This window comes from Cotesia glomerata, linkage group LG3, assembly GCF_020080835.1.
Source record: "Cotesia glomerata isolate CgM1 linkage group LG3, MPM_Cglom_v2.3, whole genome shotgun sequence".
In the NCBI taxonomy this organism is placed as follows: Eukaryota; Metazoa; Arthropoda; class Insecta; order Hymenoptera; family Braconidae; genus Cotesia; species Cotesia glomerata.
Window position 1 is genome coordinate 25,935,719 of NC_058160.1, and position 23,330 is coordinate 25,959,048.

A 23,330-nucleotide genomic window follows, 5' to 3' on the forward strand; every position below is an offset into this window, starting at 1 on the left:
ATGCGCAGTGTCACTTTGGAATTTTTGGCATTGAATTTATCATGATGAACAGTCAACAGTAAGCTGAATAAAAATTTATAAAAAGCTACTGACAATGTTAGCTCTCACTTTGCTCATCAGAATAATTTAATACTTGGAATTTATAATTGCAAGTGCCTCGAGAGAGTTAATTGCGTCGCTCACCTCCATGAACAAATTCAACTTTAGTGCACTCAATCAACAACTCATTCTCATCGTCTCATAAAAATTCACATCACAGCCAAATGAGCGATATAAAATTGTAATTAAAATACGAAGTTTTTAATTACATTCGAGTGCACTTTAAGAATGTTGATTTAAAGACTTACAATATAAATCAACCAATTTGCTATTGTGCATTTAGATACATTTATACTTAACAGTTAACTTAAGTCTGGAATAGTAATTTCTTACGGTTATTAATATTAATATTCGGAGCACTTAAATTGAAATATATTTCAAGATAAACAGTGAAAATTTACAACTAAAGATATATGTCCCATTCACACAGACCCACGCGTTATGCAAACTACTGAATCTTTCTTTCAAGATAGTCTAAAAAATAATAATCTTTTGCGGTTCCTGCTGAAGACGAATTTGGTGGTGTGCTCGCCAGCAGCACTTAGAACCACGCAAATCGTCTAGAAGGACACGCGTAGGTTGACTGGACACATTAAATCGTTTTACATCGAGTTCTTTTCATTCAACACTTGACAAAAAATAATTATTTTACAATCATTTTATGTTGACACTTGTTTAAAGAAAAAAAATATCTATTATACAATATCTTGCACACAATTTTTTTACCAGCAATAATAATTTAGCATTTAAATTATTATTTTAAATTCTGGGTTTAAATATTTAAAATACGGTTAAATCATAAAAGAGACATTTTTTATAGAAAATTTAAATTTTTACAAAAAAGGTCCTTATCAATGTTATTATATCTCTACACTGATAGAAGAATTTATTAACTATTAATAATTTAATTTGTTTTAAAATAATTATTTAGTTTATTAAATTTTAATAAATATTTTTTAACATTCAATAAATATTTATTTGGGAAGAAAGTACATTTATTAATAGTTATTAAGTATTTATTAATAGTTAACAAATATTTATTAACAGTTAATGAATATTTTTTTGAGTGAATTTGTTTCGCTTGCAATGTCATATGATATGAAGATTGCTTATAAATAAAAATCATCTTTATAAATTATTTGCATTAATTATATTACCTTATAATAACGTTTATTGTAAAATATCAAATTCTATCACAGCTCATAATTATCTTTTATATTTTTAAATATTAAAAACGTTAATTTATTTAAAGTATTGAATTATTATCATGTATTCCAGCTATAGGGTTGTAAAAAGTGTCAAAAGAAAATTGCTATTTTTACTTTTTATTTTAAATAAATATTTGTTAACAGTTAACGATTATTCAAAAATTAATTCGACTGTTCATTCATTACAATTAAGCTGATAGTTTTGTAGCCCTTGTTAATTTTTTTTGTAATAAAATCAAAAATAATTTGGTCGGACAATTTTGTACAGATTTAAGACGTCCTTACAGAGAATCACCCATATATTCGTTCTGTTAACAAATATTTATTAACATTTAATAAATAATTTATTAACTGTTAATATATATTTATTAAATCCTATGATGTTAAAAAATCATTTATTAACAGTTAATAAGGCTTATTAAATACAAACAAATCCTTTTATCAGTGTAATATTTCAGTCAAAATTTCAGGAAAAATTCATGAAATCAAGAAAACAAACGTTCAAATTAAAAAACAAAATTTTTTAGTTAAATATCAAATTATTATTATTATTGGTATTTTTTTTGAAAAATCTGAAAAATTTTCTTAAAAAAGTCATTAAATAATAATAAATTTTCGAAATTCCAAATTATTTATTTTATTTAAAATTATTATTATTATTATTAAAAAAACATTTAATACTGATAAATTACTGTATTTTTGAAATTATTGAGTCCTTTCTGGTTTTCTATATTTGAAGACCAAGCATACGAAGGACTTGTAATGCAGTGATGCAGTGAAATGCGTAGTTTGCCGTATGGTACACGGTACACCTTCCATTTCGGGCTTAGATGAGTCATCTATACGCGGTACTTACCTGTAATCAGAGACGCGATCACAACAACTTTAAACGTGCGACGAGTTTCCTCACCTACATTCAATCTTCCTTAACCACAACTTCCTTGCTTGTTGTCATGAATTATTCAGATCTGTAACTACTATAGTCACTCATCAGTTGCAATTTTAAGGATGTTATATGTTACTTCAATCTCGTTTGAAGTTATAACTATATTTTATTTTATAATATATCTAACCATATTTTAAATAATAACCAAGCTCCGAGACTGAAAGTAAATCTACTAATAAATTAAATTTATTGTTTGTTTAAGTTTTTTTACGATTATCCAAACAATGAGTGTAGTACGAATTCATACATCATAAATATTATCTTTCTTATTATTTATTCAAGATAAACTATCTTTTTCATAATGTTTAAGGAACCATCAAAATTTGTTTTTCGTGCTATTGGTGCCAAAGTTCTTAATACGTTTCATTTTAATTTAAGTATAGGTACATATAAATAAGTTTTCTTTAATAAGTACTTCGTTAAATATCATTAATTTTGAGTAAATATGTATGGAGTCGTTAAATTGTCGAGACACTTGAATAAATTTATTTATGGAATAATATTATTAAGAAACTAAATTTTAAGTTTTAAGAAATATTTATGTTTAGTATTTTTATTACTTATTACAACAACTTTCAATAATTATTTCAATTTTCTTTTGGTATTAACAAACATCAAAAATATAAAAATTTATTAATTATAAAGTATAAAAAACTTAAAAAAAAAAAAAAAAATCAAAAAAACAATTTTTCTATTATTTATGGACTAAAAAAATTGCATAAAAGTTCATGTTTTAAAATATTACATTATAGGAATCAATTTTTTTTTTATTTATTTAAAGATTTAATTTATTTTTTTTTGTTATATTTATATTTAAAAAATATTTTGATTTTATTTTATTTTATTTAAATAAACAAACCCAACAGCCTAGGGACCATTAACAGGATTAATTACACAGCAGTTAGTATATAAAAAAAAAAAAAATTTTTGATTTATAACAAGATGACTTACAGCTAGCATAGTGATTTCATATTTAATAGAATATTAATATAAATATTAATTATAAATTTAATAGATAGATTGCTAAATGAGTAGACCATTGATGTGTTAGCAATTGCAAACAAAAACAAAAAATAATAGTAATTGATAAAATAAAAAATAAAAAATAATAATATTAATAATAAGAATAATAAAATATAAATATTTAATTTATTAAAAGATAAATTTCAAAATTTTACGAGCTCAAAAATACAAAGAAAGTAAAAGTTTCTATTTTTTTTTGCAACATTAAATTTTACCAATTAAAACTTTTCAAAAATTTGAAAATTTTTTCTCCGAGAAAAAAACTGTAAAAATTACAGTTTAAAAATAAAATTTTTAAAAAATCTCTACATAAAATTGTATATATTTTATGAAAATATTACTTTATTAAACTCCATATAGTTTTTACAGTTTTAGATAAATAATTCTTATCAAGTTTGTGAAAATTATATTCTTAAAGTCTGTAAAAAAGTAAATTTACTTCCCACAAAAACTTTTTAGTTCTAATCATTTAAATTTATCTCTTTTTTACTGATCGATTGTAAATGTCCAATAAATAACTTTCGAAAAGTAATTGATACTCTAACAAAAAAAAAATCTGTTTTTAAAAGCTATCTAACCCGTAAAACTAAAATTTTGATTACAGAACAACCGTTCACTAAACTGGAGAAAGAGCGTTCGTGTGTCGACACGGAGAGTATAGAAACAGGTTTGAGAAAAACAAAAGTATCCCCATCTCCGGCGAGCCCACTACGTAATTCACCATCACGAAGTGTCACTAGTTCGTCAGGAGAACGGACACCTCGTGCAAATTCAATGGTTCGCGAAAACAGCAATTTGTCGAGATGTTCCTCGGGTAGTAGAACGCCACGAGAGGGTAATTCAAGCCCCGAAGGAAGTCCTTTAAAACGTAATGCCGTGAGAAATAGCATTAAAAAGTTACCACCGGCTGTAACTGTCAGCAAAGCATCAGCGGTACCACGAGCTCATCAAAACCACTTGACAGCCGGCAGTAACACCTGGAATGGCAGACAATCGCGACAACGACCCGGATTGTCTTCAGACACTTTCGTAAACCCGTCCTCCCCGCTCCACAATAACTCTGCTAGCGGAAATGCTAATCGCGCATCGCCCACAAATTTCTCACGGAAAAGTTCAGTAAGACAAAGTCTCCCCAAGTCCTCGCTGATGAACGGCGTCCAGTATGACAGGAACGGAAGACGGATAAAACCACCGGCCTCTAGTGTCTCTCTCCAGTCATCTCCGACTAAAGCTGCTAATCCCCTGCTAGAGCAAATCCTACAGAAAGTCGGTCATCTCCAGGATGACAAACAAGTCGTCCAGAAACTCCAAGACTTCTTGAGAGATTACCAGACTCATGCTACAGACGGAGAACCTAATCTAGAATTCACGCGGGCGTGGATTGACGGAAACGGTACTGTTGCCCTCCCTGAAGAAGTTCCAGTTGTTACCAGTCCTAGAAAAGATCCTAAAGCTGCTAATGACCGCGGTAATTTTTCCAGAATTCCCGCTCCTGTTTACAAACGGGCGATGTCAGTTGCGTCTGACAGTATTTGAAATAAGGGTAAGAATTTAAGGCTTTAGTTTTAAGGTTTTATTAAATTTCACTGCGGTTTTATTATGCAAGTAGTTATACCAGTTGGACCTAATGAGATTTACAGTTTGTATCTATATCGATTTAATATACATATGTGGAAAATTATTTTACAATTTGTTTGTAGGATATTTATAAATCGATTGATGTGTTTAATTTTTATTTTATCTTAATCCAAGTTATTTATACAAGATTTAAGGTAATTTTTAACTGATACTTCCTTTTTTTTTACATGAAAAAATTCTTGCAATTTTGATTTTTTGAAAGAAGTTAAAGGATTTATTTTTATTATTTTTTTCTAGTCAAAACAATGGTTAATTTCACAAAATTTAGTTTATATTTTTCAATCTTTAATGGTTACTTATTCTGAAATTTTGACAGCAAATTTTTTTATTCACAAAAATTTTTAAAAATGATTAAAAAAAATTTGATGCTCTAATAAAATTTAAATTTCACTTATGCAATAAAAATGACAATTTTTTATTAATTCATTATTGAAATTGCAATAAATTTATATTTCAACAAGACATTTTTTTATAAAAAAGGAATAAATCATTTAAGAATGGCCTTAACTCTAATTTATCAGTCACCTTAAATCGTACGGCCACTTTGTATAACACGTTGTCAAATTTAAATAAGCGTGTAACCTTTGCAGTAGCTGAGCGCTAATTTATCGGTCGTATCTTTAACTACAACCGCGTCACATCACACTTAAACTATAATAACATTATCTCTTCAAATGTTTTTAGCAAAACAATAAAAACTAATTATTTAGTAAATACTGTAAAGATTACACATTAAATGTAAACTAAGGCATATTTTTGTATGATAAATGATGAATAAGAATTTAAATTAGTAATTTTTACGTCATAATTATAATAATTAGTTTAAAATAATACAATTATTTTATAATTTAACATTTAAATAAAATTTATATTATAAAATGTTGTTTATAATTATAATTTTGATTTTGATAATAAAATATTTCATTTAAGCCGTAATATTAATCGATTTAAAAATATTTAAAAATAACTTTTTTAGGTATGAATCTTACAATTAGCAAATAACGTCAAGTATTCTTTATTACTCTAATACTGAATCAAATTGACGTAAATCCGTTGTTTACAACGGGGCTTAATAAGAGCGATTATCAACAGTAATTTGTGACAGTAGTTTTCAAGTGAGATAATAACAGATTAAATCAAAAGAATAATAATAATATTTAAAATAAAATAACTAAAGCGTAAGATGACAATAGATATCAGAAAATAAAAAAATGTAGAAGCATATCCAATTACAGGTAAATATAAAAGTATCGTTGCGGAAGTAGCTAAGGATGTTTTGTTTCTTTCCTTTTTTTTTTTTTGGACTCTCCTCTTTATCGTTCTTGCGGCCAGTTCCGAGAAATTAATTATAGAGTGACATACAGAGGAAGATTACGCCGACTTTCAGAAGGAAACTTGACGTCCTTGAGCTTTTTTTTATTATGATATAATTATTACCGTGATTATTACTTTAAACTCGATGCAGCAGCGAGTTAAATACCTCGGTGATACCTAGAGAGTAGCTAGCCTCTCAAGATGGTGCTTGAAAATTATATTTATTAATATTATAGAATGTATATTATTAATTAATTATTATTATATTAGTTATCGATTTGTCGCTTAATTAATATGACGATAATTCATATATTTAAATGGTTAAAGTTAAAGTTGCCGAAAATATCCGAGCTAAATTCATTTCAGACATTGAGTGTCTTGTGTTGTTAATGATTTTTTTATTAAAAATTAAAGATTTTATGTAAAATGCAAGAGTTAAATTTAAAGTTGTGTTGGGCAAAAAGTTCATGATTAATTTCTTGGGAACCCGACATTGATATTTAAAAAACCTTGAATATTTCGTGATTAATATTGGAGAATATTAGGTATTTAAATTATCAGATTATTGTGAATTTTATTAAGAATATTTTCTAAATTTTGATAAAAAAAATTTTAAACAAAATAATTTAAACTATTTTTGAAAATTTTTTGTAATGGAAAAATTTACCGAGAGGTAAAAAATATTTATAAAGATTCGAAATTTCTTTAAAATAATCGACAAGATTTTTAATAAATAGTTTGTTCAAAAATTAATTAAAAATTATTTTGAGTCAGTTGTTTCAACTCAAATTTCTTCTTTCTAGAAAATAATCATGAACTATTTCACTCAAGCGACGGAGAAAAATTTTGATACCAGAATAACATATTATAAATTTAGTACCAAGATACGAATTCTGTGTTAGTTTTTGCGCATGCTCAAACGATACCTAGATTTAATAATCGAGTCAAAAAAAATTGTCTTATATTTTTAATTATATTAATCTAAAAAAAAAACTTGAAAAATATTTTTTGGAAATAAATTTAAATCAAATAAAATTTTAGGCTAAAATTACACTTTGTACATATAACAAATTACAGAATAAATGCTATATAAAACGTCAAAATATTTGACACAGAATTTTTATCTCTCGACGTTATTCCAGTAACAATTTTTTAAAACTCTTGATTGTAAACATAATTTTTTAAAATGACTTATGTGAAATTGTTTTCCCAAAATTATTGATTTATATAGTCTATTGGTTATATTTATTGAAATCAATTTATTTGCATGTTAATTAGCCTTCGCTTTATTGTAAAAAATGTAAATAAAGTGGAGCAATAATAAATAAGTTTAAGCAAGTAAAATTGTGTAGAAAATGAATAATTATAACGATTACTAATAATTATAATATAAACCCCTAACAGACTGCATTAGATAGCGTATCAGAATAGGTGTCATTCCAATGTTTAGAAATTTTTTTATACCAAAATTGTGTAGGAGCATTTTTTACATACCAAGTGTCTTAATTAGTAGTTTAAAATTCAATTTTAAAAATGGTCATTAACCATTTAAATAACAGGATACTTTTGGACCGTAAAAGCCGGATTTAGGCTTGTTTGAGCTTAATTTAACTCGATAAATTTTATTAATAAAAATCAAGTATAATTATAATAGAAGTATAAATATAGTTTTAATAAAATAAAACAATAAATCGGTCGTACAAAAATTCTTCATAAAGAGCGCGATAGAAATAAAAATACCCAAACTATTTTTTAGCATTATACATAGCTTAGAATAAATGCAAAAAATTTTATTAGAGCAACAAAGTATATTTATATATAGATCCGGCCCAATTCCACTGATTTCATTATTATTATTCGCCTAATATACTACAGCCCAGAAGAATGTATCAAATGAAATTCTCTATTTGCATCACACATAACATAACATTATTATGTAAGCGAACTCTCAATTAAATATTATCGTGTAAAAAAATTTTCCGAGGTTTCAGCAGCAAATTAATTATTTACGTGATTCAGACTGCAACGATTACACTTAAAAATAAATTACGATCGTATAACAACAAATAGAAGTGGATGTTATGAGTACGGGCGGCGTCTAGTGTGTTATAATTTATAATAAAATCCATGCACGCCCACGTATGTGCACTTATGCCTAAGTTTAATAAACCCCATTCGTCGTATTTGATGGCATTATCATGATATCTGATTGAATATTTTACTCTCAACTATTTTCATTATTATTATCACTAAAACTATTACTTTTACGGTTATTGTAACTATTTCTACTCTATGTATATAATATCAGTTACCATGATATACTTTGCTGTCAAATATTATGTAATTTTAATAATTGTTATCTTCGTCATCACTACCCATTCTTTCTTCATTTTAAATAAATTTAACAACGATTATTTACCGAATTAATCGTTATTACTACTAATTATTATTACTATAAGATTTAATATGTAAAACTACTATTGTTGTTATTTTAAGTAATAATAACTCATTATTATTATTTTTATTACAACTATTATTTCCAATCATAAGAAACTGGTTGTATCCTTTGATTTTATCAACGAAATCAAGTTGTACATTGAATGAAAAAATAAATAAATAAAAACAATCAAAAGTATTACATGTTTTAATTTATAAATTTTTTACTCCTTTTTGAAAAATTCAAAAATATTTTTTCCTCCAATTTTTATCGATTTATAATCTATATTATTAAGAGAGTAAGCAAAATTTTGAGGCTAGTGTATTTATATGATAAAATGGGTTTTTATGGTTAAATTTGGTGTCGGAAAAGTCTTGACTTGAATTTGAGCCTTTTCAAGGTTTTATATCATTTTCACCAATAGTCGGATATTGATGATAAATATTTAGGCTGCATTCGAAAATTCTCTATCTCTAGATACATAATTGAGAAATGACCCTGTATCTCGTGAACTATTGACATTTTTATCGATATAAGCGCATCCCGATGTTACACTCATCGAGACCTTTCTTTTGAGTACCCACATCAATTTTTCATATATTTATATATATGAATATATGAAAAATATATCAAAATGCATGTGGGTACTCAAATGAAAGCTCTTGATGAGTGTAACATCGAGATGGGCTTATATCTTTAAAAATGTCAATAATTAAGAAATGACATTGTATCTTGTCAACTAATGATATTTTTAAAGATATAAGCTCATCTCGACATTACACTCATCGATACCTTTCATTAGAGTAACCACATCAATTTTTCATATATTTTATATATTTATATATATTACATATATGTATATATGAAAAATATATCAAAAATGCAAAAAAAGGTTGAAAAACTGAGTTGATAATATAGAGCGGAAAGTAACCTTGTAAAAACCAGAAAACGGTATACAAGTAAAACATAATAATAATAATAATAATAATAATAATAATAATAATAATAATAATAATAATAATAATATATCAAAAATACATGTGGGTAGTCAAATGAAAGCTCTTGATGAGTGTAACATCGGGATGAGCTTATATCTTAAAAAACATCAATAGTTAAAAAAGTACAGTGCAATTTAACAAAAGTCATTATTTAATAAAGCAAAATTTTGTTATTTATCGTTCACAAGTCACGGCAGTCTCATAGTGACTGCAAGGTTGCTAGTTATTATTATTGTAACTTTTAACTTATAATTGGGAATTTTTACCTATTAGTCGATAAAGTATTATACTTTATTATAAAAATTTTTTATTATAAAAACATTAATAGCTACGATAAAATTTTAGATAAGCTCCGAAAATTCTAAATTACTCAAAAAAACCGACAGTTGCTATTAAGACTTGGTAGTTTTATCTATTAAGAGCCTCTCCGTGAACTTTAAACAATTTTTAAAAATGTTTTTTACAAGAATCAGTTTGTTGTTATTTTTTTTCTCTTTACATATCACTGTTAAATCAATTGAGGTATCTGAAATTTATGACATAGAAGCTATAAAAAATTTCGTGGACAAACTCGAAAATAAAGTTAAAAATAACTATAACTTGACAAACGCTACATCGTCCGACGAAGAAACATATAAAATTTTAAAAGTCATTTTCAGTGATATGACAGATGTCTTAAAAACGTTGAATCGAATTCATCATGATCCCCATAACAATTATTGGATAGTCGCTATGAATAATGTTATGGAATTATTCGATGATAATGAAGTAAAAAGTGGCATTTCCCGATGGTCGACATCTTTATATGATTATTTTGCTATCATAGATGTAAAACGTGATATAATTGATACATATGTACGGGGTATACTGTATTTACAAGAACATAATTATTTAACATCCATGAAGAATCCGTGTTTTTATTTACCAACCGTTTTGAACTTTTTCGATGCAACGAATAATCCCGAGTCTATTATTGACGTCTACGAGAATTTTCTTAGTTCCATTTTAATCAGTCTGTATTATGTAAGTATAAATAGTTTATAAAAATTAGTACAAGAAAATCTTGAAATGATTGTTTAATTTTGTAATTTATAATTAATAATTAAGGGTGAAGATTGGCTCTATGTTTGTGGAGAGAGAATTGCAATCACCAAAGAGTTTTATGAGTATTACCGGTTAGTTACCACTTCGTACCTGAAAATATGGACTGTAAATTATTTTACAGGAATATTAAGAGCGTATTGTGAACACAGTATGTATTAATAAAAAACTTAATTTTTTGGCATGTTTTTAGCACAAAACGCGAAATTATACCACAAATTCTTTAATTGAGAACTTATTTAATTTTAGCAGTAAAATAATGAATATTTTTATTGTTATAATTTATTCAATTAATTAACTTCCATTTTTTAACAGACTCACCAAAAGTTTTTATGGAAAATGCAAAAAATACTCTAATTAAAAAATTAACAATTACCATGCGGTTAAATAAAAAAATAAGTATAGAAAGTAAAAAACAATACATGTATCAGTGTGACGGTCAGGTTGTAAATGATGGTAATTATTAATTATTAATTACTTAACTTTTTAACGATAAATAATGTAAATACAAGATTTTTAATCTTTTTTTTTGGTAGTAGTACATTTTATGGAGTATCAATTAAATAAAACAACTTATTATGAACTGGAAAAAATGATGCAGGTGGTTATTGTTAATGAAAAAGATGTAAGTAGTTCAGGAGATTGTAGTTTTGATTGTGATCTTATTAAGTTGGAGAACTTGAATGAAAATGTGTGCAAAGATTTCAAAGAATGTCAATATATTACCAAAAGTTTCGATATTTGTGAGGTAATGGATAATATTTTTTAAAGAATAAATAATCTAAACAAATTTAGTCAAGAAACTTTTAAATTTTACTGCAAACTTAAACCTTGCATTTAAAATTTTTTATAAAAATAGAATTTTAATAAATTTTTTTTCTTTAACAGAATTTTAAGTTTTTTGACAAAATTTTTGCAACATTCAAAGAAAATTTTGATCAAAATTTATGAATTTTAGCCAGAGAAAAATGATTCAAGAAATTATCAATGGTTTAAAGACTCTAACGGAGTTGTTTACGGTCCTGGCCAAAATGAATTGTGTCCAAACACCGTTAAATCTCTCAGCAGTTATTACCAAGCATCAACAATGTATTTCTGTGATTACTGTGTCTGTATTTGTCAACGACATCCCGAAGACAAACCAAATGTGGTAACTGTGTTCAGTTTTAGGGACCAAATATCGAACATCAAGGAGAACAAGTAAAAATTTTTAGTTTGCTATTAACATAAAAAAATTTATTCAGTGCATATGATTTGGATAATTCATTTTTTAGAGTCGTCGTCGGTGTTAGGTTCGTAAAAAAAGATAACATGATACATGTTCAAATCAAAGAAGCCGAATTAGATTCAAATTTGAAGGACGAAGGTTTCAGCGTATGGAAGGAACTCGAAAATTTTTATTATGATAAATATCTTGACCAATATGTCCTAATTGTTAATTCGATAAAAGGTTCATTGTCTCTAGGACTTGATTACGGACATCCAGAAAGAATGAACATTGATGACTTGATCGCACCTTCAGGCTTCGTTATCACTGGAGTAAGATTCAGATATGCTGGAGACTCATTTCACTCACCGCACGTGAAATTTGGCGCGGTTGAATTACAAACACGGGTGTCTGCTTATGACGTTATTGAGAAAAAAATAAGCAATGACCCACTAACACATTGGATATCTCCAAAGAAACAAGACAAAAGGTTCTTTTTTTTTCGAGAAAAATTAGCACATATCGAGAGTTTTCTAACGCAACCACGTATCTCGATTTTTGAAGATGAAAGGGTTCAACTAAAAAATTAATAATTAATTATAAACGCGTTACTGAAAAAAAATATTAACCAGATTAATAATAAATACGATAGTATTTTTAAAAAATACAATTGATAAATATTGTTTTTAGATAAATATTAATTTTTTATAAGCTATTTTTCACCTCATCTCTAAAATTGTCATTTTTAAGATACGAGGTTGCGTCAGAAAACCATCGATATTGTATGCAATATTTTTATCTGCCCATGGATTTTTTACTAATACTAGAAAATCGAACGCGCTTTGCGTTCTGTCAAAATGTCTATTATCGACAATTTAATTAATCAATATTTTTACAAATTTTACTCATTAATATTTAACCGTTGCCATGGTAACCGTTGCTATGATAACCATTGCCAAAAAAGGTCACCATAGCAGCGAAAAGCGACAACAATGAATGAAAACGTCACATCAACTTTTTAATAAAAGTTATTATGATTATTTTCATGGAAAAAATTCGCCATAGCAGCCGTTACCATATCAACGGTTACTATGGCGACGATTACCGTAGGAACGGTTACCATAGCAACGAAAAGCGACAACAATGAAAACGTCACATCAATTTTTTACTAAAGGATTTTTTATGAACGTTTTCAGGGATGAATTGAAATTATACGAACCAGATAATCCAACAAAATCAATTGAAAATAATATTGACTCAAAACCAGGCCAATTTGTCAGATTCCAAGCATCTGATTTGAAAAAGGATGCTGGACAAAGTACAGTGCCATTTTTCGACGCTCTACCGGCGGAAGGTACCCCAGAATTTCCTTTGGAGGGTATTGGAATTATTCATAAAGGCAGTAAGGGATCTGGAGGATATTTGGCATTTCGAATTTTTGATTTAGATTTTTCTCAGGATTTTAAAGTTCCATTAGAATCTGAATCAATATTTAGTTCTAAAAAATAGGCTTATTTTAAGATAATTCTTTGAATCATTTTTTTTTAACTTATAATTTATGTGAAGTTTTAAAAAATTATAAAATTCTTATAAGGTAAAAGCCCCAATTATTGACGCTATAAGAGACAAAGTTATGATTTCATTTTTTTTAAGCAATCAAATATAAATATCGATGAATTTTGTTTGTGGTAATGTCTTCAATAATGTTTTAACTAATCAATTTCTTTTTTTAAAATGATAATCAGTGATATTTATTAATTAATTTTAAATAATTAAATATATGATCTGGATACACCAATTATTGACGGGTTAAAAAACTGATTGATCTAATTATTGACGTACCGTAACCCCAATTATTGACGCCCCTACTGCACATGCGTCGAATCATTTGGTTATATTGTTATTTATCAAAAACTTGATATAAAGTAATCAATATTATTAAAGTTAATTAATAATAATTTCTATGAATGAATAATTATTATGAAAAATATAACAATTTATTTAAAAACTTATTTAACACTAAAACACGCCGAGTTATTTGACAGTTAAAAGCCTTGAATATAATCGCGTATATAACGTATTTTATACTTAAAAAAAAAAGGCATCATAGCGCTGTCGACTGACTGTCACTATGGGATTCACCATAAAAATTATGAACTAGTTATTGACTCCCATTATTTAAATATCATAAAGCATACAATTAATTTCGATTATTTAATTTTATAAATATTTCATATATTGTTAATTAAAAAAAAAATAGATCATATAATTACATGAAAAAATTAATTTAAACTCGGCAGTTAAAAAAAATGCTTTTCTAACCAAAGTTGTTAATTAAATAGACGCTGATTTGATGAACTGGTGCTAACTTTATTTTTTTTTAATAATTAATATTTAATATTTTGAACTGAATGTGATTTTTTTCAATTTTTTAATTAATTAGAATTTAATAAAAATTTATTTGATCGTTATTCTTATTACAGATAATTTAATATATTTAAAAATAATTTAGGGTGTCAATATTTAGACCTCCGTCAATAATTGGGGCTTTTACCTTACTACATAAATAAAATTTTATATAATATTCATTATTTTAAATTATATCTTGTAAGACTCGAGGTTTATATTTTGTATACCACTCATATTTATTTATACATCTACAAGTAATAACCCGACAATGACTACGGAATGAGACAGCTAATGAAAGCCAATATAATTAAGGGATGACAATGACTGGGTGACGTTGTAATAGGACCCATCGCGTGAGGTCCTCATGAAGGGTGGCGTCGGAATGCCCCTAACAATCTCTCTCGTAGTCCTCTCAACCCTCGTTGAGTGGGGGTGAGTCTTGTCACGGGCTGGGGGTAAGACCTTACGTCACAGATCTCGGGCCTCACGATACTCGACAGCCTTCAGCCTCGGCAATAAGAATAGCGTTGCTTACAATCTATTACAATTAATTTGTTAGATAAAATATTTCACTTTTCCAAACTTAAAAATTTTTCGGTTTTTTTTATTGATCATTACGATAAAAAATATTCTTACTTAATAAAAAAGTAATTGAGTTATGATAAGAGACAATTTTTTTATCAATAAATAAAAGTCTTTAATTACTTATTAATAGCATGGTTTACCCATCTAACTAGATGTAGTTATCAAGGTTACAACAATAATTATTTTATTTAAAAAATACCATTGATAAATTCGATTAAACTGCGGTTTCAAAAAAATATTTCTATTAAAAAGATTTTTAATTTCAATTGAATTTAGTTCATTAGTCTAAGCGTATTTTTGATAGAGTCGAGTTTATTTACATCATTAAAAGTTATAAAAGGAACGAAATAAGTCACAGAAGTTTTTATTGTTTTAAAAGTTAGAAGTTGTGAACAGTTTAATGTTCAAATTAATTTACAGATTCTTCTTGTAGTTAATTTAAAGCTTAGTCAAGATTTAAAAAAAGTTAAAAAAGTTTTTTTTAAATGTTAATATTATTATTGTGAATATTATAATGGTAACATAAGTGACGTGTTATATCACACACACAAATTAAGGTAATTTATGATCCATTGTCATTTTTGGAAGCCTCAAGATTTATTATGGCAATATTTGTTAGCGATTACGTCAATCAAATACGAGTCATAGTCATATTTTTAAAGTTAGAAAAAAAACTAAAAGATATCTAGTATAATTTTGACACGAAAAAAATATATAAATGTGAGATAATTTAAGATTTTTTTTTATTTTTTTAAGATATCTGACCAATAAAAAAATAATAATAATATTAAAGAAGAGCCAGAATCTTACAAGTGTTCAACAAGAGAAGAACACCCTGAAAAAATGATTAATTATCAATATAATTATAAAAATGATCCCAAGTGATGATTGTATAAATTTAATAACATAAATTTGCAGCGATTGAATTCAGTTGATCGGCCGATAGAAATTGAGTGGTATAATAAAGATAAAATATTTAAAAGCTAGCGTCCTTGCCGAATATGGTAAGACCGGCACTTGTCCATTTCAGCAGTGAAGAGCTCAACGCTAATAATAATAACAACAATCGTTCTTTATGGGCTATTATTCAATATCGTCGATAGACGGATAACATGAATTCAATTATAAAGTATAAATACAAATAAAAAAAATTCTGTAATATTAATAACGCGATAAGATAAAACCTGTCTGAATAAATTCAGTAAGTAAATAAATTATTTAAGGTATTTATTTAAAGGTTCATGATCATACTTTTTTTGCTTTGTGTTCTTTTTTTTTATTAAATTACTTACTTAACTTTTCCACCATCTCTACCTTCGGATACTTTTGTTTCAACATACTGTTAAAAATAGTTTGCAAATTATAGCATAGGCGGAATTGAATTATCATAACTTATTTCAATTCTATTTTTAATCAAAAGGGTTGAAATTCAATGTACCTTTATCGTATTTATAGCTTATATTTTTTTGAGCTTAATAGTAATAATATAAATATTTTTTATAGTTTTTCACAGCGTAAAAAATTATCCTTCATTGCGTAAAAAATTTTTATATTAAAAATTTTACACTTTTTTCTAATGGTTTATAGTCTATATTATTAAGAGAATAATCAAAATTTTGTGGCCAGTGTATTTATATGATAAAATGCGGTTAAATTTGGTATTTTTGGAAAAGTCTTGACTTGAATTTGTGCCTTTTCAAAGTTTCATATCATTCTCACCAATAGTCAATTTATGATGATAAGTATTTAAGCTGAGTTCGAAAATGCTTTATCTCTAGATACATAATTAAGAAATGACCTTGTATCTTGTACACTATTGACATTTTTAAAGATATAAGCTCATCCCGATGTTACATTCATCGAGACCTTTCATTTGAGTACCCACATCAATTTTTCATATATTTTATATATTCATATATATGAAAAATATGAATATATGAAAAATATATCAAAATGCATGTGGGTACTCAAATAAAAGCTCTTGATGAATGCAACATCGGGATGAGCTTATATCTTTAAAAAAGTAAATAGTTAAGAAATGACATTGAATCTTGTCATCTAATGATATTTTTAAAGATATAAGCTCACTCTCACATTACACTCATTGAGACCTTTCATTTAAACACCCACATCAATTTTTCATATATTTTATATACTTATATATATTACATATCGATGGTCTGATTAGCAATTTGTCTAACTCCTTATTTTTTAGAGGATGATTTTTTAACATTTTGATGTAGCCATAATCGAATTATAAATTATTTGAATGATTTAAACCTAAATATTATATCTCTATTAGATAATAATGATATTAAATGGTTTTTTTAAGTGATAATAAATTTTGAACTAATTGTTTTTTTTGTACAAATAGAAGATTCTATAAAATGGAGTTAGACAATTTGCTAATTGGAACGTCGATATATGTATATATGAAAAATATATCAAAAATGCATGTGAGTACTCAAATGAAAGCTCTTGATGAGTGTAGCATCGGGATGAGCTTATATCTTTAAAAACGTCAATATTTAAGAAAATACAGTGCAATTTAACAAAAGTCATTATTTAATAAAGCAAAATTTTAATTTTTTATAGTTCACAACAGTTTTAATTAATTAATTTAATACAATTGTGTTGAAGTAAAATTATTTAATCTTGCAGATTGAAATTTAAATAAAAATATTTTTCTTCAATCAAAATATACTTTCAAATTTAATTATAATTTTTTACTTGTTTAATCGAAAAATTGTTTCAAAATCACCCGAGTTATGAACAGTTATAATTGACAAAAAAAAATAGCACAAACAAAATAGAGTATTAGCCATGATAGAAGCTATTTTATTCGGAATCAGAATGTTAGATTAGACATATAATATGAAAAAGGTAAAAAGGTAAGAATGTTTGATCAGCAATTTGGAAAATTTATGTTTAGAAAGTGCATCATCATCACAGTTATAAGATAGAGGTAATCTTCTGGGAGACAAGATGCAGAGCCACTGATGCAGTCCTGTCTAGTTTCTTCCGTGTCTGGATACACTCGAGAAACAAACAACGAATTTCATTATAATACCTAACCGTTTCTCGACTAATGTAATGCAATATATAATAATGTTATGTGTATATATGTATGAATGTAGAAGCAGAGATACTTTGCTTAAGCTTATGCTTATAGTTATGCTATACTTGTACTTGTATATTGGAACTCATCGACCAAGGTGTATCTCACATATTGCCCATGAGCTGTTTCCTCGTGGGCGGCATACAGGTGCCTCCGGGCACTTCGACCGTCTCAAGTAGATATGTTTAAGTACGGCCCACGCATTCTGACATACGCACTTGTCAGTGGCGTACAAATATCGGGAGATGTTAGACGGGCCCATACCCGTTATTAATGCACTTATCATGTTATTTGCTCTCAAATTAACTACTGATTTACTGAATCACCTTTCTATTACAAGTATACCAGTCTACGAGACTACAAGACTGCTATTTTTTATTTTTACTTTTATTACTCGGCTAATCTGTACTGAGTAGTTTCCGTTCCGTTTGTATGTATCGAAAATAAAACCTTGCTCGATATTTATTTTAAAACTGTCGCTAATTATTCCATCTATCAATTATCCATCACTGATAGAAGGATTTAGTACGGAGTACTAAACTAATTTAGTAACAAAATTTTTATTCATTTATTTGGGAGAAACAAATATTTTGTACCCATCAATATTATTCGTTACAGTTTAATAAATGATTTCTTTATACGAACAAAGCCTTATTACATGGAAATAAATATTTATTTCCACCAAATAATATTTAGTAACAGGTACTCAATATTTCTTTATCAAGTATTGTCGGTAGATGGCTATGCTTTAATTCCTATGTTTATGTGATACATAATCTATTCACTAACTTAGATTATTTTATTCAGCTCGATTTTGGGAGATTTATTAAACCTTTAAAAACACATATACTCCCAATAAATGTCTTCTATTTATGTCTTTTTTCAGTGGAGTTTAGATTACATTTTTTAATTTGTCTATTATTGATATGTTAAAAACTTGTTTAATTTTAAATTTTATAAATGTCTCAAACAAAAAAATATAATTTAATGAGATTCTTTTCTTTATAATACATTATATTTTTAGTTAAAATTATTTATTTTTATTTATTTTAAGTTAAAAAGTTAGGTTACACGCTAAAATTAGTTAAAAAATTAATTTCTTTGATACCAATAAACGATTTATTGAGTAGCAATAAATCATTTGTTAAATACTACTAAATATTTATTTGGTGCACTGATAGAAGGATTTAGTACGGAGTACTAAACTGATTTAGTAACAAAATTTTTATTCATTTATTTGGGAGAAACAAATATTTTGTACTCATCAATATTATTTGTAACAGTTTAATAAATGATTTCTTTATACGAACAAAGCCTTATTACATGGAAATAAATATTTATTTCCATTAAATAATATTTAGTAACAGGTACTAAATATTTCTTTATCAAGCATTGTCGGTAGATGGCTATGCTTTAATTACTATGTTTATGTGATACATAATCTATTCACTAACTTAGATTATTTTATTCAGCTCGATTTTGGGAGATTTATTAAACCTTTAAAAACACATATACTCCCAATAAATGTCTTCTATTTATGTCTTTTCTCAGTGGAGTTTAGATTACATTTTTTAATTTGTCTATTATTGATATGTTAAAAACTTGTTTAATTTTAAATTTTATAAATGTCTCAAACAAAAAAATATAATTTAATGAGATTCTTTTCTTTATAATACATTATATTTTTAGTTAAAATTATTTATTTTTATTATTTTTATTTATTTTAAGTTAAAAAGTTAGGTTACACGCTAAAATTAGTTAAAAAATTAATTTCTTTGATACCAATAAACGATTTATTGAGTAGCAATAAATCATTTGTTAAATACTACTAAATATTTGTTTGGTGGAACTAAATGGGCTTTAATAAATGATTTAGTACCTATTACTAAATATTTGGTAATGAAAGATTTGTTACTAAATCTTATTAAATAGAACTAGATCCTTCTATCAGTGCACCGATAATCGATGATGGGTTCAAACTTTCAGAAATACTCTGTTTTATTATTTTATACATCGGGTTAATTTTAATCACGCACTCCGCATGCGGAGTTGGCTTATTGCGACCGGTAAGAAAATTAAAATTCATCAGGTTAAAAAATTAAATAAGTTTATCGAAGAAGCATAATTAATATGAATAAGATATATAAATTGAGTTTTTTAATGTCAAGTAGAAGAATTTATGCTAATTGCTTTGATAGAGAAGTTGAATTATCTTTTACATTTTTTGGGATTATTTTTATAAATTTTTAAACAAAATTTATAACTTTTTTTATTATGATTCGTAATAAAATTAAAAATCTTTTTTTTTTTTTTTGTAATTCGACCTGTTTGCTGGCATCAAAAAGACTGTATATTAATTTTTTTCTGTCATAATAAAAAATGTTAATTTTAATCAATTTCAAAATAACAAAAATTAAGGTATAAAAAATAATAGTTACAAAATTTTAGTATGAACATCAATTGATCTTATTGTAAATTCGATAAAGTTTAAATTTTTTTCATTGAAAAATTTTTATCTTAACTATAACACTTTTTATTTATTATTTATAAGCCTGAAGTGAAGAAAATTGGCGAATGAAATTCTTAATTTGTTAAATATTAAATCAATTTGAAATTATTCAATACCTCATTAAATTTCTAGCAATCAAAAATTTCCTGTAATTATCAATTTGCAAAAAATTAGAAAAACATAATCGTAACATCTGTATAATAATTTTAAATCCTTAATTGATACTTTTACCCCACATTTATTAAAATAAATACAAACTTCTTTGGTTACATCGTATATACTTTCACCGAACACGCATATTAGAAATATTAGCATAATTCGGCGAATGCGCAGATACAGCTATTAAAATTCAGTAAAACAAGCCATAAATCTTTGATTTCAACTCCTGTTGAGAATTTTAATCGAATTTAAGTAAAACAATTCTTACTACTAGCTTTTATAAACCTATCAAAAGTACTTATTTATTATTTACGTAAAATCAGAATACGGATACAAAAAAAAAAAAAAAAACTTTTTGCCGTATCTTTAAAAAGGAAATAAAAATTTATTCGTGAATTTCAAATCTAGTAACTTTTGAATAAATCTGGAATTCCTTTTGGTCAAGTGCCAGAATGTTAATTTTTAAACATGAAATTTTATTGAGGCAATCTAAAAACTTTAAAAATGCATGTATTTTTTGTCTGTGCAAAGTAATTGGCTATATTTTAATAAAACATAAAAATCACCCACTCAACAATTACAGCAATCCACTTTCATTGATTATGAACATCCGTAGTGAAAATATATTCACTCAATAAGTCATTTGTTTAATGAGTTTATATTTTCGTTATAGAAGTGTCAAACTCTCAAGATGATTCATAAGTTAAAATAACTAATTCAAGCATTAATTAAAATAGTTACGTACTCGAGTTGTTACACTCCAGCGCATTTGCAGATGGATTTATACTGTAAATATATACATAGTGTTTTCAATGAAAATAACAAGTCTGTTTATGTATGATCAAAAAATTTATTTCCTTCATATAAGTTATACATACTTTTTTATTTCTTATCTTAAATCCTAATTATAAAAATTAATGACGACTTTATTTCACACCGATCATTGTTTTTGTTTTTTTCTGTTAGCATTGACATTATTTCGTGATTAATAATCATTTATATGCAGAAAAAATGTGAGAACATGAATAAAAAAATGTTTTCACAATCTTAACATTTAATTTTATCGTAAATATGTAAGCTTGGATGTTTTTTTACGCAACTATTGCCAAATTTATATAAACGATCCAATTTTTGTTACGATTCGTGAATCACAAGTAATAAAAGAGTAAAACTGCCTTCATAAAGCTTGAGTTTTATTCAATGAGATCTCAATACTCACTGGAAAAAAAATTAACTTGAATCAAGATGAAAAATTCTTAAATCAAGCAAAATTTCTTAGTTTAAGAATTTTTTTACTTAAATCAAGAAGATGAAGTTTTTCAAAATTATTTACTTGATTCAAGTAAATTTTTTTTTCTGTGCAAGGGTTGCAAATAAAACTCTTTACTTTATAAAATAATTTGCACTTTAATATTTATTACTGAAGATTTTATTATTATAGGTCAAAAAAAGTTTGGAAAATCCAAAAATGCACGACTCATAATGCTCATTTAATGATGAAACATTAATCAAATAAAAAATGTGAAAAAAAATTTATAAAACAGCTAAAATATCACGATAATGCACGGAAAAAAGAAAACTCGAAAAACTAAAGTATAAAATGTAAAATCGGTCCCGTCGTAATCAAAACTAGAAAAATTACAGTTTGAAATAACATTTTTCTAAATTAAATTTTTTAATTTAATATTTAGAGCTTTCAATGTAAATATTACATTCTACAATGTAATTCTTATAAAATCTGTAATAATTACAATTTGAAACTGTAATTTTTTCAGTTTTCATCACGAAGCGCCACGTTGCATTATATACTGTAATTTTTCGAGTTTTCTTTTTTCCGTGTGCGCAAGCGCCTCAAGTGGGATAAATGTTACAATATATATAGATATACAGTCTTCTGATGGTTTTTGTTTTAATTTATTAATTGTACATAAACGACACTGAATTACTTAGCCATTCGTATTCAGTGACCTACAATTCTTTCAAAGAATTAAAAAAGAAAAATTCAACTCAATTAATGCATTTTTTCGCAAGTTACATTGTTTTCAGAGTTTCATATATCTTGCACCGTGAACTAACAAGACTATAATAGTAAAAATAGTTGCCGAAATGAGGTGAAAAAAATTTTTCGATCATAAAGCACTCTCTGATGCTTCGCATCATGAGTCGTGCAATTGATCAAAATCCTACATTTTTTTATTTAAATAAATAAATAAATAGCAAAAAAAACAGTGGTTTTTCCATTTAAAAATAATCTGAATTGTGTAGAAAGTCAAAGCCGCAAAATGAAACTAAAATAATTCATAAATAGTTATTTTAGCATGAGAAAGCAAAGATTGAGAGGAAAAGTAATAAGACTACTGCACACTATACGTGTCATCTCTTCCGTCTAATGAGAGGTTAATGGCAACTCGACGGTCCTCATCTGCGGCCACTGGTTCACCCGCGGTCTAAGTAAAGTGTAAGTATAAATATAAGAATAGTAATATAGTGTTACAATGGAAGTTCAGTGAGAAAGGTGTCGGAGTTTTTAAGATACTGAACTTATAACTTATATTATAATTTAACGACCAAGAAATTTC

The 23,330-nt window shown here is 26.3% G+C and overlaps 2 protein-coding genes and 1 long non-coding RNA gene across 4 annotated transcripts in view; all 3 read left to right on the forward strand.

Moving 5' to 3' along the window:
• The window catches only part of LOC123261797 (GAS2-like protein pickled eggs), a 78,968-nt gene extending 73,912 nt beyond the window's left edge, over window positions 1-5,056 (forward strand). Inside the window, exon 8 of the mRNA XM_044723609.1 lies at window positions 3,881-5,056. Within this exon, the coding sequence (XP_044579544.1) occupies window positions 3,881-4,812 (932 nt within the window). The 3' untranslated portion in view covers window positions 4,813-5,056. The remainder of the gene's footprint in view (window positions 1-3,880) is intronic.
• Window positions 5,057-10,049: 4,993 nt separating this feature from the next.
• On the forward strand, window positions 10,050-13,515 carry LOC123261054. 2 transcript variants are annotated; one of them, XM_044722518.1, is made up of 7 exons: window positions 10,050-10,686; window positions 10,771-10,915; window positions 11,080-11,220; window positions 11,301-11,512; window positions 11,723-11,964; window positions 12,039-12,461; window positions 13,168-13,515. In XM_044722518.1, exons 1-7 carry the CDS (start codon window positions 10,117-10,119, stop codon window positions 13,478-13,480), a joined length of 2,046 nt encoding a protein of 681 aa, XP_044578453.1. In that variant the 5' UTR covers window positions 10,050-10,116; the 3' UTR covers window positions 13,481-13,515. The 2 variants fall into 2 exon arrangements, with proteins under 2 accessions (XP_044578453.1, XP_044578454.1); XM_044722519.1 differs by having other exon boundaries at window positions 11,304-11,512.
• A 1,766-nt stretch (window positions 13,516-15,281) lies between these two features.
• LOC123261646 lies at window positions 15,282-18,475 on the forward strand. Its single transcript, XR_006508719.1, has 3 exons — window positions 15,282-15,522; window positions 15,884-16,166; window positions 17,898-18,475. It is a non-coding gene; the product is annotated as an uncharacterized LOC123261646 (long non-coding RNA).
• Window positions 18,476-23,330: the final 4,855 nt, after the last annotated feature.

Bases quoted from the DNA above. Each gene is read 5' to 3' on its own strand.
- LOC123261054 (XM_044722518.1), top strand. From the start codon at position 10,117: ATGTTTTTTACAAGAATCAGTTTGTTGTTATTTTTTTTCTCTTTACAT. The intron at 10,916-11,079 runs GTATGTATTAAT...ATTTTTTAACAG, and splicing joins AAGAGCGTATTGTGAACACA to ACTCACCAAAAGTTTTTATG. The intron at 12,462-13,167 runs GTTCTTTTTTTT...GAACGTTTTCAG, and splicing joins CCAAAGAAACAAGACAAAAG to GGATGAATTGAAATTATACG.